Raw genomic sequence first — 14,955 nt, forward strand, 5'->3', positions numbered from 1 at the left:
TAAGTAAATAAATCTTAAAAAAGAAAGTTTGTACCTATGAAGTTCATTAAAAAATGTAAGGTAAAATTAAAGCTGTTATTATAAACTATATAAGATAATCAGGAACATACGTTAGTGGTTAGTCATTTATAACTATTAAAATTGTAGATGTTAGGTTTGCTTTCCAGATCATATAGAGATATATTTTAGATAGATAGATAGATGGTCTTCAAACCTTTCAAAGAATATAAAAAGTGCCACAGAATATAGCACTTAAAGTGTTTTGTTAACTTAGGGTTTTTCATGACAATGAGACACATCTGCTCCTGGCAGCACCCATTTACTTCAGAAATGATGGGCATTGAAGAAACTCCTTATGGAGTTTGCTTTCATTGTGGCAAGATTAGCCACTGGGCAAAGAAACTGCTCTTGCCTTTGACTGCTGACAATGTGCTGTGCAGACTGGACATAAGAACACACAGGAAAAAGACAGTTAAACTTTGTCAAAACAAGGCAGGGCAGACCTTTAAATTTCCTGCTTCACTGAGAAGTCTGCCAGACTATGGACCTGTAGGCTGAAGATGGATGCCCCAATGTTGCAGAAGGAACTTTGGGTGACTGTCCAGGTAGCCAGATATCTCTATCATTGCTGGAGTTTTGGAAGTTGTTTGCAATGCACTTTTTGTTTATTCAAATAATATTGTCCTCTGGGGCCTTTGATGGAGTTGAAGACTAGATAGTTACAGGTGCAGTTTTCCTCAGTTATAAATCAGGTATAAAACTTTAGATTCATTAAGATAGGATCTATAATGGAGTATTTTAAGTTGCCAGACTCAAATGAACTGAATTCATTACATTGTGAATGTAATCTTTACTTTGAGGATTGTTCTTATTGTGTAGTCTTATTATGTTAAAGTTAAAACCTATCTTTGTTTAGACAAAAAGGGAGAAATATTGTAGAATATTATTTCATGGTGTGTTACTTTTGCTTATGCTCCGGAACGTTTATTTAATGATGCAAAGATGTATTTGATTAAATAAAATTCACCTGTGGTCAGGAACTAGATGACAGGAAGTGGTAGGGAGGAGCCAGGTGAGAAAGGGTTTGTAAGGAGGGGCGAGGAGAGGCAGGAGGGCTTTTGGGGAGATAAGAGCAAGGAGAGGATGTGAGAAAGGAGAGGAGGTGAGCGGCTTGCTATTCAGCCTGTCTGAAGAGCAGAATTCCACCTTAACCTTTGAATCCTGAGTTCTTTAGAGGGAGAGAGGTTTAGTGAAGTCCCCTTCGTAGCTTTGCGAGAGTTGGAGCCTGAGGGAATAGACGTGTCCCCCGCCCCCCATGGCCCTTGCAGCGTAACCGTGGCTGGTGGCCACAGGACTGCAGTAGCTGATTTGGACAGCTGTGGCTTAAAAGGCAGCAACATTTTAAAAAAGGACAACTCTCCCCTGCCCAGCTTTTCTCTTCTTTTTCAAGGTTGTCGAGGCTGTATGGTATCCCTTGACATTCCATATGACCTTGAGGACAGCTTTTCTATTTCTGAAAAAAAGAAAAAGAAAGTCACTGGGACTCTGGTGGAACAGTAGGGTCTCAGGTCAGTCCAGGCAGCTGCTCCTTGGGCTTCTGGGGTGTCCATCTCTCTCTCTCTGTGAGTTAGTAGTTAATGTCTCCACTTTCATGGTGTCACTCTAGCTTGGGCTAGCCCAAAACTCATGGCAAACCTGTCTGACATACCTTTACTTCTGATCACTCCCATTCCTTTCCTGTTGAGGGTGTGTGGTGCAGACATGGGCCCATGCATTCTCTCACTGTCTCCATGTTACAAACAAGGAAACTGAGGCCCAGAGAGAATCCTGACACACAGCTGGGGAAGGCAGGATCAGGACTCACCCTAAACTCCTGGCTGCACTATTCCTAGGGTACTGACCCACACGGTAGACCCTCCCTGCAGCACGTGATTGGTGGAGAGTGGGTACCATCTGTTTTGGAACTTTGTTTAACTATGTGAAGATGTGTTGATGTTTCATCTTGCCTGCCTAAGGCACCTGATTGGTCTAATAAAAAGCTGAATGGCCAATAGTGAGGAAGAAGTATAGGTGGGACTTCCAGGCAGGAGAGTAAGTAGGAGGAGGAATTTTGGCTGGAAGGAAGAAAGAAAAAGATGCCAAGGAGACACCAGGGGTCAGCCAGCCAGGAGGAAGCAGGAAAGTAGGACACAGAGAATGAAAGGTAAAAAGCCCCGAGGTACAAAATGTAGATGAAGAGAAACAGGTTAAATTAAGTTAAAAGAGCTGGTGGGACAAACCTAAGGTAAGGCTGAGCATTCATAATTAATAATAAGTCTCTGTCTTTATTTGGGAGCTGGTTGGTGACCCCAAGAAAATTCCATACACTACAGCCATCTTCTCTGGTGAAGGGACACTCTACGGTGGCTGCCCTGCTTTGGAAGTTAGTGACGAGGATGCCTGGCTTAGCTTATTCGGAGACAGAGTTTCTCTGTGTTACCCTGGCTGTCCTGGAACTACTCTGTAGACCAGACTGGCCTCTGGAACTCACAGAGATCTGCCTGTGGAATGCTGGGATTAAAGGCGTGGGCCGCTGCCACCACCACCCTGGCTCTCCTTCCCAGTCTTGATTTCAGAATGGTTCATGCACACATGGGCTTATCAAGAAGCTAATTTCTTTTGCTTCTCATACACTCAAAGGTAATTACTATGGTAGGTGCTAGAGCAGCCACTTTGGACCAGAAGGTGGAAATTTCCAATTGCACACGAGACAGAAGGAGAGGGGTCCCTGAAAGCAGAAATACACCATTGCATTCTAGGCCATGTTCTTTTGTCTATGAACGAATGGACAGGAGTGGAGGCGCCGTCCCGCCCTGCTGCAGACTGCCGCAACTTAGTGGGGAGCAAAATCTACATGCAGGAGAAATCCACAGTTAGAGAGGGGCAGTTCTCAGGTGTCCTGCCTCTTACCTTGCTGTGTGTCCTTGGCTAACCTCATGCCCTCTCTGGGTCCTATCTAAGAACCTTAAGGGTGGCTTTTACTCTTTGAGATTCTGTTTCTAGCCTGTGAACAAAGGTGCAGAAATGCAGCTGCAGCTTCGTTTGAGGTGCAACATCTTGCAAACTGCCTGGGAGGTAAAATCCGCCCTCCCCCAAACACACACACTACAAACACCCCGAGTATTTGCGTGAATATTTGCGTTGGGGCACGCTTGTCTGACTGCGGTCAGGGAATTCTGGCGACACCTGCTGGCAGATTTCGGTACTGCCATCTGCGTGGTTGTAAGGAGTTTTCAGACCCAGCTTTTTGGTTCCTTAGGGGCAACTGAGGAAAGAGCCGGGGAGTCGAGATTAAAACCAGGGATCTGAGATGGAATTCTAGCCTCCACACTGGGTGTGCGTGAGCGAACCTAGTTTATCCTACTTCTTAACAGGAACGGGGGTTTCTGAGACATGCCTCTGCTCTGGGCTGCTAGAAAGTATTCATTCATTGATACTTTACTGGGGCAATAACGGGTGCCTGGGACCCGAGGAGCTTACCAAGGTGCTAAGGATGCAAGCCTGGGTCCTGCCCCCTAGAGAACAAACTGATGAATGTGCCTAGTGGGACACTGGAGGTGGGTGACAAATTGTCAACTTTCTTAATGCTGTGACCCTTTAATACAGTTCCACATGTTTGTGGTGACCCCCCCCCCACTATACAATTATTTTGTTGCTACTTCGTAACTGTAATGTTGCTACTGTGAATGTAAATATCTGTGTTTTCCCACGTCTTAGGTGACCTCCACAGGGGTCACAACCCATAGGTTGAGAAATGCTGATCTAGAATCATCTGAGAATGTTTGTGAGGGATGTCTTGATCGAATGATTGATGTTAAAGACCTGCCCACTGTGGGTGACACCATTCCCTGGACTTGGGGTCCTGCACTGTGTGAATGTAGAGAGGACCCAGTCAGTGCACACGGGCAAGCATTCACTGCTCTGCTGACTGTGGCTGTGATGTCCCCCTGTGACTTCCCCAAACGACGGACTGTAACCTGGGATTGTGAGCGGCCTCTGTCAGGGTTCTGAGGAGTCAGACTCCATGGTCGGCCTCCAGACAGGGAGAGGGGCCACGGCCAGGTAATGAAGGTGGTGGATTCCCAAAATGGCCTGCCTCTTCCTCACCTTCCTGACTTGAGACAAAAAGCCTGGGTTTCCAAAATATGGTCGATGCCAGGCCCTGGGAGGGTGAGGCAGGAGAGCTGCCCTGAGGACAGCAAGACCCTGTCAAAAAAGAAAAAGAGCGAGCAACTGTTCTCAGACACAGGGCAGTGAAGAGGCAACAGGGACAGGCAGGCCACACCGCACCTTAGAGGACATTGCTGGGCCAGCGGTGCCACCTGAGGGAGCGGAAGGCACTGGGAAGCCTTGGTCTGTGTTAGTGAAGCTCTGTTCTCAGCAAACCTATCGAGGGATTCAGAGGTGCTGACCCGGCCCCGGGGCTCAGAAACAAGAATAAAGAACCTGTGTGAGATTAAACTCGGCAGGTAATGACACAGACACTGTTCTCTAAGCCTCAAATCATTTCCTAATTAAAACATTTAAAAGGTGATGGGTCCATCCCCAGCACCACATAAACTGGGTGTGCTGAGGCAGACCTGTGATCCCAGCACCATGGAGGTGGAGGCAGGAGGATCAGAAGTTCAGGGTCATCTTCAGCTATATAGTGAGGCCAGCCTGGGCTACACAAGACCTTGTGGTCAGGCCTGTAATCCCAGCTATAGGGTAAACTGAGGTAGAAGAATGGAGTTCAAAGACAGCTTGGGCAGTTAGAGGGCTGGAGAGCTGGCCCAGCAGTTAAAGAGAGCTTGCTCTTTTTGCAGAGGATCCTGGTTCGATTCACAAGTGCGCATCTGTAATGAGATCTGGTGCCCTCTTCTGGCCTGCAGACAGAACACTGTATACATAATAAATAAATTAAACAACAACCACAAAAAAACCTTGTTAAAAAACAAAAAAAAGTTAGGGCTGAGCAACATCACTCAGTGGGTTAAAAACTTATTTGTTGCTAAACTTGAGGACCTGAATTCAATCCCCAAGACCCATATGATGGAGAGAGCTGACTCTCACAAGTTATACTCTGACCTTCACCTGTCCCCCTACACAAATAAATAAATGCAACTTTTAGAAAGTTCAAAAAAGTGGTTTGGAGCGGGTCCTAGGTTCCATCTCCAAAGCCAAGATATGATCAGGGTGGGCAGTGGACAGAGGGTTAGTACACAGAAAGCCACCCCCTTGCAGGATGCTTGCCTATGTAGGTGGTGTGCACAGAGACGCCCAGCTGGGTGGGTGCTGGCTCCTTGGGGCAGGGCAGCGTATTCTTACCTGGTGAGCATCCTCAGGGCCATCAACTGGGTGTGATCTGATGTCAGGCGACAGCGGGTGGATGCTCCCCCTAGTGGCAGCTCTTTGCACTGCACCTGCAGGTACACCCAGGGTGGTGGTTGACCTTGAGGGACCACACAGAAGGGGTGTGTGGGAGTTTGCCTTGGCTGACCAAGGACAGGTAAGGGTGACAGAGGGGGAAGAGAACGGGCAAAGACTGGTGGCAGGCTTTCTCCTGTTGTGGTCTGTATTTGAAGTGTCTTCCAGATGGTGGTCCATGAAGGCTTGGTCCGAGGCGGGGACGGGGGTAGGGGGCAGCGTTATTGGGGGGCTGGACATCACCAGGGCTAACCCATGGAGTTCAGGGCTGTAAGGGGAAGTGGGCACCGAGGGCATGTCTTCTCTGCCTCTGCATGCCCACAGCCTTGTTTACCTCCCCTCCTCAGGTCTTTCTGCCATAATGCTTCAGTCTGGACTCAGGCCACAGCAGTGGCGCTGCTGACTGGGAACAAGATCTCTGAACTGTGAGCCGGCACAGAGGTTCTTTATCCTCTTAAATTCATTTATGTCTGTCTGTCGTCTGTTTCTCTCTATATATATTTTAAGATTTGTTTTTATTTAATTTTTTTTTTTGATATAGGGTTTCTCTGTGTAACAGCCCAGGCTGTGCTGAAACTCTCTTTGTAGACCAGGCTGGCCTCAAACTCACAGAGATCCTCCTGCCTCTGCCTCCTGAGTGCTGGGATTAAAGGTGTGCACCACTACTGCCTGGCTAAAGATTCATTTTTTAAAATTTGATTTTTTTTTTATGTGTATAGGTATTTGCCGGCATGTCATGTCGGCACACCAAATGCATGCAGTACTTGCAGAGGCCAGAAGAGGGCATCGGATCACCTGGAACTGGAGTTCTAGATGGTTGTGAGCCACCATTGGGTGCTGGGAACTGAGCCAGGTCCTCTAAAGGGCAGCAAGTGCTCTTGACCATTGAGAGTGTCTCTCCAGCCTCTCTGGAGCTCTCTCTTTATTGTTGAGTCTCATATAGCACAGGTTGGCCTCAAAGTCTCTATGTAGGCACAGGCTGGCCTGAACTCCTGGTCTTTCTGCCTTCGCCTCCTGAGTGCTTCCATTACCTTGGAAGTTGTCTCTCCTTCCACATGAGTTTCAGGGATTGAACTGTGGCCCTGAGTCTCAGCATCGGTGACCAGGTGGGTCACGTGATCACTACCCTTCTTCCTTTAGGTCTTTTCTCTCAGGCATTCTGTCAGTGATGAAAATCTGACAGGAAGGGTGGAGGTCTTCCACTTCATCCTCATCCTGGTGTGCAGGGTGGACGAAGGCTGTGACCTCTGTCCTGGGGCCACTCTTGGATTTAAGCTCATTTCTGTGTCAGAGGCGTGTGCTGGGAGGCACAGAGATCGGGCCACATGAGGAGGACACTGGGAGAGCCCATGTGGACCATGTACTAAGGTGACATGAAAACCATGTGGGAGACCACACGGGAGCTGTTGCAACATCTCCCTGGGGGACAACTGAGGAACAGAGGCTGCCGTCACAGACGTCCATCAGCCATGCGCACCACCCTAGCTGAGGGCCGCACTCAGGGATGAGGGAGCCACCTGGTAGATGTCCCAGTGGGCAGCTGGCCTGCCATGCCCATGTTCTTAAACTCCTGGGAGCCTAGAAAGGTAAACGATGTGGGTTTTTATTATGCTCCCTCCCTCATAAGGCCTTACTCTGTAGCTCAGGCTGGTCCCAACCTCATGTAGCTGAGGCTGGCACTCTCTTCAGCTCAGTCTCCTGAGTGCTAGGTTTATAGCCGATGAGCCAGGCTAAAATAAAGGTGAAGCCAGTGGGTTTTGGGGTACACTGCCTGGCCCCCCTCTGCATGCTTTCTCATGTCTCATTCAGGCAGGAGCTGTCACCCTCCCAAACACAGCAGAGTCCTGCTCCACAGCGTTTATTCATTTAACAGAACACCGTAGAGGGGGCCGGACAGACGACTCAGGGGTGGCTTTTCCAGAAGACCCAGCTTCTAGTCCCAGCACCCACATGGTGGCTCACAACCATCCACAACTCCGGCTCCAGGGGATTCGACACCATCTTCTGGCCTCCACAGACACCAGGCACAGACATACGTTAAACACAAAACAGAACAAATCAAAACAATAGATTTCCAAACAATAGACTGTAGAGATGATTACCACCCAGTACAATGGTCACCAGCCACAGAACTTAACTATTAAAATCCAAGGCCGGGGTGGTGGCTCACACTTGTCCCCCAGTGCAGGCAAAGGGGATCAGCTCGGCAGGGCTACTTGAGACTGTTCCAAAGACAAAGCAACTTACAAAAATGCAGTAAAAACTCTTCTCTTCAAGGGCATCACCCAGGCTGCAGGTGCTGGGGAGCCACATGTGGCTGAAAGGACACAGGGAGAGGCCGTTCCCGGCATACCAGAGAGTTCAGTCGGACGGCACCATCCCGTTCTTCCTCCGCAAAGCCACCTCATCCTTTCCCATCCTCTGCGGGACCACACCTGCGTGACGTCACGAGCACTGGTGCATGGCCACCTGTCAGAGTCTTGTCAATTAACTGGTATTTCTAGGTCAGAAATATCAAAAAACATCTTTTTTAAAGTCAGGGTCCCACTGTGTAGCTCAGGTTGACCTTGAACTTGGAGAGATCCACCTGCTTCTGCTTTGGAGTGTGTGTGTGTGTGTGTGTGTGTGTGTGTGTGTGTGTGTGTGTGTGTGTGTGTGTGTGCGCGCGCGTGCGCGCACGCGCTGGTATTAAAGGTGTGTGCCACCGTGAACCCTTGATCCTTCTGCCTCCACCTCCTGGGCGCAGGGTCACAGGCCTGCGTCACCATGCCTGGTACTTGCGGAGTTAATGAAATCCTTTTTCTCTCACGGTTCATGATTCCCTTGTAAAGAAGGCCACAAACCTGCTATGACGTCCGGATTTAGTCACCCTCCAGTGTCAGTGCTTTAGAAGAAAAGATACTTGCCATTATAGGGATGGTGACGTTCAAAGGTGTGGCTGTGGTCTCTACACAGGAGAGGTGGACCCCAGGTCTCAGAGACCCCGAAGATGAGAGGCAGGCTGGGCCATGAGCTCAAGATGGCTTCTTCACTGCCATGGCTGACTACTGAGTTCAACAGAAGGATGCATAGTCTCTGTCTTTTGACCAGAGTCTCATGTGTAGTTTTCCAGACTGCCTGGCAAACCCAAAGCGGCCCCCTCCTGGCTCAGCCTTCTAAGGCTGTGATTGTAAGTCACAGGCACAGAGAGGAACAAGAACAGTCAAGAACAGACAAAGCAGTTGGACCTTTGTGTAGTCACTCATCAAACCCTTTCTGGCTGTGGTTCAGACCCCAGAGGCACAGTAACCCCACGCCCCCACGCCCACTTCATCAGCACATCTCAGTGGTTGCATCTTCAGTAGAGGTCCTGAAGGTGACCTCGGCCCACCAGGTCCACCCCCACTTCCTGCCTGGTGGATGTCTTTCCCTCACTGGTTTGTACCACAGACCATGTCCCACAGGGAGCCAAGGGGTCTGTTACGGGTTCTGTTCCATCTCCTAGCCCCCATAACATCTAGTCTCGTGGACGCCGGCCAGCAAAGCTGTTTGTAATAAGCACAGCCCTGCAGAGGTGGACTTTGCCTGGCCGTTTCTCTGCCTGGCACAGACCTATAGGCTTCTGTACTCATGTCACCCCCCCCCCTGTACCTGGTGACATTCAGATCCCCTGGCATTGATCCCCATTCCCACAGTATCTTCCCAGAGCCTGACGTGATGCATTGTGTCTCTAGGATTCGACCTATAGTTTAAAAAGTTTGATGAGTAACTACATGAAGGCTGAACGCCTTTTGCCCATCTCTTGGACATTTGTATTTCTCTTAGTGGCGCGCTCATGTCCTGTGGGTGTGGTACCCACAGCGCCAGTCCCTCCCAGCAAATCACTGCACCCAGCTGGATTCTCACCCAGAAGACACCAAGTCACTCCTGCAGTTCCAAGGCCTGCCACATGGTGGCAGCATACACACAGGCAAGTTTCACAGAGGGCGGTTGCGCTGAGGGTGCCAACCTGGGATTGACGGCAGAGCACAGTGGGGAAACTGAGGCCTCAGGAGAGGAGACGTGGTGTTTCCTCCTTTGCTTGCTTTTCTTGGTTGGGAGTGAAACCCAGGCCCTGGTACCTGTGGGGGAGTGCTCTACCCCAGCAAAGCGCCGATGTGGGGCAGGCTCTGAACATCACCTGTTACGTGGGAGACGTCCTGAGGTCCCGAGGCCTGTTTCCTCATCTGCCCGCTGTGTGCGTCCTGCTTGCCACCATCAGGGCCTGTGTGGGGCTGTGGGGTGGTGTGAGTCACCCCCACGTGTCAGAGAAGGCCATAGGGGCCAGAGATAGGACATCCCACATCCCATGCTATACGCCAGGGACCCATTATGAGGAGGGTCCCCATGGGAACAAAAGGGGTCCCCTGACCCCCCGACTAGAGACCCACCTGATGTCGCACCTGTACTGAGTCACGGCTGCTGCCTGCAGGCTGGGGCGGTGGCTCAGCTTCAGTCTCCCCTCCTGCAGGTGGCGGAGAGAGTCCAGGGGCAGCAGAGGGTATGCATCCCATGCTGGCAATGCCCACTGCCTTAGCCACCACCATGGCCACGGCCACCGCACCAGAGAGGCCAGTTCAGGGCTCCAGGTTTCAAAGCACTGGACGTCGCAACTGTGGTGTGAAGTCTTGCTTTTACGTGTTAGGAATGAATTCACTGAGAGCGACCGCTGAGCCTGTGAGCAAAGGGCTGTCACCCCAGCTACTCTGGAGGGTGAAGTAGAAGGATCCCAAGTTCAAGGCCAGCCTGGGCAACTTATCAGGGCCTGTCTCAAAAGGAGTGTGTAGCTCACTGGCAGGGCATGTGCAAGACCTAAGCTTCCAACTCCAGCACTGTGACAATAACAAAAGAACTGAGATCCCAAGCACATCGTGGTCGATGGTGTCGGGCTAGCCCATTTCTGGGCTGATTTGGCCACATCGGGACCTTGGCAGCCTGGGTTCCTCCAAACATGCAGGTGGGACAGGGAGAGGGAAGGAGCTGGCCATGGACGGGGAAGGCCAGCTGTGTGCCAGCTGCTCGGCCTGGTGGGGTCCCGGGGCCCCGGGGAAGGGCTGGCAGTGATTGTGATGGCGGACGCTCGGCCAGCTGAGCAGGGAGCCTGGGAAAAGTGTGTCACAGGGAGGCACACTCGTCCGGCCTCCCTGTGACACACTTGGGTGGGCCGTGGGTGGGTGAGCCCCAGCAGGGAGGCTGTGAAGAGGTCAGCTAGGCCAATCTGGAGGCCAGAGAGCCAAGCTCTCTGATGAGGTGGCGTGTGTTCTCTGGGTCCCGAGTCACCTTGGTCTAGACCTGAGTTTACTGTCAGGACTTTACCCCAAGGGAAGACTTTCTCCATTGCCATTGCTTCTGTGCGACCTCAGTTTACTGTCAGGACTTTACCCCAAGGGAAGACTTTCTCCATTGCCATTGCTTTCCTGTGACGACCTCAGTTTCCTTACCTGTAAAGCACAGACAGTAGGACCCACCTACAAATGACCAGGAGGATGAGTATGAAATGTGGCTCAGAGAGGGTGCAGGACTGGCTAAAGACACACAGCAGATGCCTGAACTACTGGATAACCCTCCCCAGGTTCTGGCAGCGTCTTCCCAGAACCCAGAAAGGCAGGAAGCTAAGGCTCGGATCGGGGAGCCAGTTTGCCCGAGGCCACACCCAGCTGAAACAGTGAGCAAAGAGAAGTTGGGCCAGCGAGATGGCTCAGTGGTTTGAGGTACTTACTGCCACGCCTGAAGACCCGAGTTCAGTCCCCAGGACCCACACATGATGGAAGGAGAGAACTGACTGCCCTAAGTTCTCTGGCCCACGTCCACACAGCAGGTCAATCAAATGTAATAATTAAAGAAGTCCCCCCCCCCCCCCAGGGGCTGACATGGGGAGGGGCAGGTGAGATGGGCAGGGGGATCGGGGGCAGGGCTGAGGGACAGCCTTCAGGGTCCGGAGGGAACAGGAAGTGTGCTCATCTGCTGGCCAGTGGCCAGCGTGGTGGGCTCAGGACTTCCACTCTGCTGAGGCCAGCCCTCCTGGAGGCCGGGCTGGGGGAAACTGAGGAAGGAAGACATTTAGGCGACAGTGGCTGGGAGGCTGGGGGAAGAGTCACCAGCGGCGGATAAGGGAGGGCCCTCAGCGGAGCCCCAGTGTCCCACTTTGCAGCCAGGCCCGGCTGGGTGGCCTCAGGGATGTCACCACGCCTCTCTGGGCCCTGATCCCTTCCTGGCCCAGAGGCTGCCGGGAAGGCCAGAAAGCCGCAGGCAGGGCAAGTGTCTTATCCCTCCTCTCCCTGCCCCCCACCCCCAAGGGCACAGGGAGATGTCATTTCTCCAGCTCTTGGGGGCGGAGGTCACCCCAGCTCAGCAGATAACGCCGAAGGTTGAGCAACGCCCCGCCAGCCTGCTGAGGCCAGGGCTGGGGTCAATGGGTCGGGGGTCAGCCCCAGGCAGGCTGGCAGCCCCTGCCTGACGGGCCCGGCCGGGAGCGGCAGAAGAGGGGGCCCCAAGAGCTGCCCTGGGCTGCTTTGAAAGGGTCCCGCCAAGGAGGGGGCTGGCGGTCCACGCCTGGGCCTGTTTCATGCACGGAGGGCTGCCCCCCAGTCCTGCAGGGTGAGCGCGGGGTTCTCAGGGCTGGAGTGGGGTCTGGCTCCGACCCCAGCCCCTGAGCAGCCTGCAGCCTCTGTGCAGGGCTGTGCAGGGCTGTGCGCACGGCTCTTAGGAAGGCATCCGTGTCCTTGGTACGCTACTGGGGGCGTCCATTTCTCTCTGACACTGGGACACCGCTGCTTTTAACAACACCAACAACAGCCTCCACGGAGGAAGCTCAGAGAGGCGAAGTGACTCACCCACAGACACACAGTGTGGCAGAACCCCCGCCCCTGCCACCTTCGCAGAGAAGCGCGGGGAGTGGCGTAGGCAGGTGCGGAGGGCGGGCCATGCATAGGGTGGAGGGTTGGGATCTGGGGGCAGCAGGCATCCTGGGGGTGGGCGTGCGCCGGGTGGAGGGCTACACTTCCCAGGAGTTGGGGGCCCGAGAGGTGGGCAGCACCTGGGTGGGTGGGGGACATGCACCGGGCGGAAGACTGTTTCCAGGGAGTTGGGGGCCAGGGACAGCGGGCAGGGTCGGGGTTTGGGGTCGTGCACCGGGTGGAACGCTCTGCTTCCCAGGACTCGGGGTCCCGGGACAGCGGACGGGAGCGGGGACTGGCCACCGCGTCCTCCAGCAGAGGGCGGGCGGCTGCCGCGCTCCTCCGAGTTCCCGAGGGGGCGGGAAGGGGGCGGGCCGGCGACTCCCGCGTCCGCGGCGATCGCGGGGCTGGCGGGGCGCCCGGGACACCGCTCAGCACTCCGCGCGCGGACCCCCGCCGCGCCCCACTCCCCGCCGCGCCCTCTCGCGCTCCCGCGGCCAGGCAATGACGCGCACCGGCCGGGCGGCGGGAGGGGCCGGGGCGGCCCCGGCGTGACGCAGCCCTGTTGCCAAGCGCCGCCTTATAAACCTCCCTCTCGGCCGCCGCCGCGCCGAGTCCGAGCCGCGCACGGGACCGGGACGCAGCGGAGCCCGCGGGCCCCGCGTTCATGCACCGCCTGCTGGCCTGGGACGCAGCATGCCTCCCGCCGCCGCCCGCCGCCTTTAGATCCATGGAAGTGGCCAACTTCTACTACGAGCCCGACTGCCTGGCCTACGGGGCCAAGGCGGCCCGCGCCGCGCCGCGCGCCCCCGCCGCCGAGCCGGCCATCGGCGAGCACGAGCGCGCCATCGACTTCAGCCCCTACCTGGAGCCGCTCGCGCCCGCCGCGGACTTCGCCGCGCCCGCGCCCGCGCCCGCGCCCGCGCACCACGACTTCCTTTCCGACCTCTTCGCCGACGACTACGGCGCCAAGCCGGCCAAGAAGCCGGCCGACTACGGTTACGTGAGCCTCGGCCGCGCGGGCGCCAAGGCCGTGCCGCCCGCCTGCTTCCCGCCGCCGCCGCCCGCCGCGCTCAAGGCGGAGCCGGGCTTCGAACCCGCGGACTGCAAGCGCGCGGACGACGCGCCCGCCATGGCGGCCGGTTTCCCGTTCGCCCTGCGCGCCTACCTGGGCTACCAGGCGACGCCGAGCGGCAGCAGCGGCAGCCTGTCCACGTCGTCGTCGTCCAGCCCGCCCGGCACGCCGAGCCCCGCCGACGCCAAGGCCGCGCCCGCCGCCTGCTTCGCGGGGCCGCCGGCCGCGCCCGCCAAGGCCAAGGCCAAGAAGGCGGTGGACAAGCTGAGCGACGAGTACAAGATGCGGCGCGAGCGCAACAACATCGCGGTGCGCAAGAGCCGCGACAAGGCCAAGATGCGCAACCTGGAGACGCAGCACAAGGTGCTGGAGCTGACGGCCGAGAACGAGCGGCTGCAGAAGAAGGTGGAGCAGCTGTCGCGAGAGCTCAGCACCCTGCGGAACTTGTTCAAGCAGCTGCCCGAGCCGCTGCTGGCCTCGGCGGGTCACTGCTAGCGCGCCGGGGGTGCCGTGGGGGCGCCGCGGCCACCGTGGGCACCGTGCGCCCTGCCCCGCGCGCACCTGCCCCGCGCGCACCGAGGCCACCGTGCGTGCCCCGCGCGCACCTGCACCTGCACCGAGGGGGCACCGTGGGCACCGCGCGCACGCACCTGCACCGCGCACCCGGTTTCAGGACTTGATGCAATCCGGATCAAACGTGGCGGAGCGCGTGTGGACACGGGACTGACGCAACACACGTGTAACTGTCAGCCGGGCCCTGAGTAATCACTTAAAGATGTTCCTGCGGGGTTGTTGCTGTTGACGTTTTTGGTTTTTTGTTTTGTTTTTGTTTTTTTTTTTTCTTTTTGGTCTTATTATTTTTTTGTATTATAAAAAAGTTCTATTTCTATGAGAAAAGAGGCGTATGTATATTTTGAGAACCTTTTCCGTTTCGAGCATTAAAGTGAAGACATTTTAATAAACTTTTTTGGAGAATGTTTAAAAGCCTTTTGGGGGCAGTAGTTGGCTTTTGAAAAAAATTTTTTTCTTCCCTTCTGACTTTGGATTTATGCGAGATTTTGTTTTTGTGTTTCTGGTGTGTAGGGGGCTGCGGTTATTTTTGGGTTGTGTGTGGTGGTGGGTGGGGGTGTCGCATCTGGGTTTTTCTCTTCCCCCGGCAGATGGAGTGCCAGCCCCTCCCCCCCAGGAGAAGGAGCAGAGTGCTGGGTCAGGAAATCAGGGTGACTCAGCACCCATGGGTGCTGGGGACCTTGCTAGAAACCCTGCTTGGGCCCGGTTGCCTCTGGGTGCCAGGCTTGTGTTGGGGACCAGGCAGGCAGTGACGACTGTAGGAAGGGCTGGTCCAGACAGCTCGGGTCAGGCAGGTGTTTTGGTAAGTACCATGTACAAAGTACTGTGTGTGTGGTGCTGCAGAAGGGCGTCTGCACGTCTGTCTGAGTTGTATGTCCCCGTGTGAAGAGAGACGGGTCTGAGTGGAGGGTGCAGGGGACAGTTCCTACTCTGCTTTCCCTTCCAACCCAG

The 14,955-nt window shown here is 54.6% G+C and overlaps 2 protein-coding genes across 5 annotated transcripts; one reads left to right on the forward strand and one right to left on the reverse strand.

Moving 5' to 3' along the window:
- Positions 1-1,038: 1,038 nt before the first annotated feature.
- LOC119087926 lies at positions 1,039-5,982 on the reverse strand. Of its 4 annotated transcripts, none has more exons than XM_037205573.1 (3): positions 5,347-5,982; positions 4,147-4,245; positions 1,039-1,513 (listed from the first exon to the last, which is right to left on the reverse strand). In XM_037205573.1, the coding sequence occupies exons 1-3, from the start codon at positions 5,740-5,742 to the stop codon at positions 1,508-1,510; spliced, it is 501 nt and encodes a 166-aa protein (XP_037061468.1). In that variant the 5' UTR covers positions 5,743-5,982; the 3' UTR covers positions 1,039-1,507. The 4 variants fall into 4 exon arrangements, 3 of the variants coding, with proteins under 3 accessions (XP_037061468.1, XP_037061467.1, XP_037061466.1); XM_037205572.1 differs by lacking the exon at positions 1,039-1,513 and adding an exon at positions 2,275-2,767; XM_037205571.1 differs by lacking the exon at positions 1,039-1,513 and having other exon boundaries at positions 4,017-4,245.
- A 6,943-nt stretch (positions 5,983-12,925) lies between these two features.
- On the forward strand, positions 12,926-14,472 carry Cebpb (CCAAT enhancer binding protein beta). Its single transcript, XM_028868578.2, has one exon. The coding sequence runs from the start codon at positions 13,027-13,029 to the stop codon at positions 13,927-13,929; it is 903 nt and encodes a 300-aa protein (XP_028724411.1). The 5' UTR covers positions 12,926-13,026; the 3' UTR covers positions 13,930-14,472.
- The last annotated feature ends 483 nt before the right edge of the window (positions 14,473-14,955 follow it).

Source organism: Peromyscus leucopus, chromosome 4, assembly GCF_004664715.2.
Source record: "Peromyscus leucopus breed LL Stock chromosome 4, UCI_PerLeu_2.1, whole genome shotgun sequence".
In the NCBI taxonomy this organism is placed as follows: domain Eukaryota; kingdom Metazoa; phylum Chordata; class Mammalia; order Rodentia; family Cricetidae; genus Peromyscus; species Peromyscus leucopus.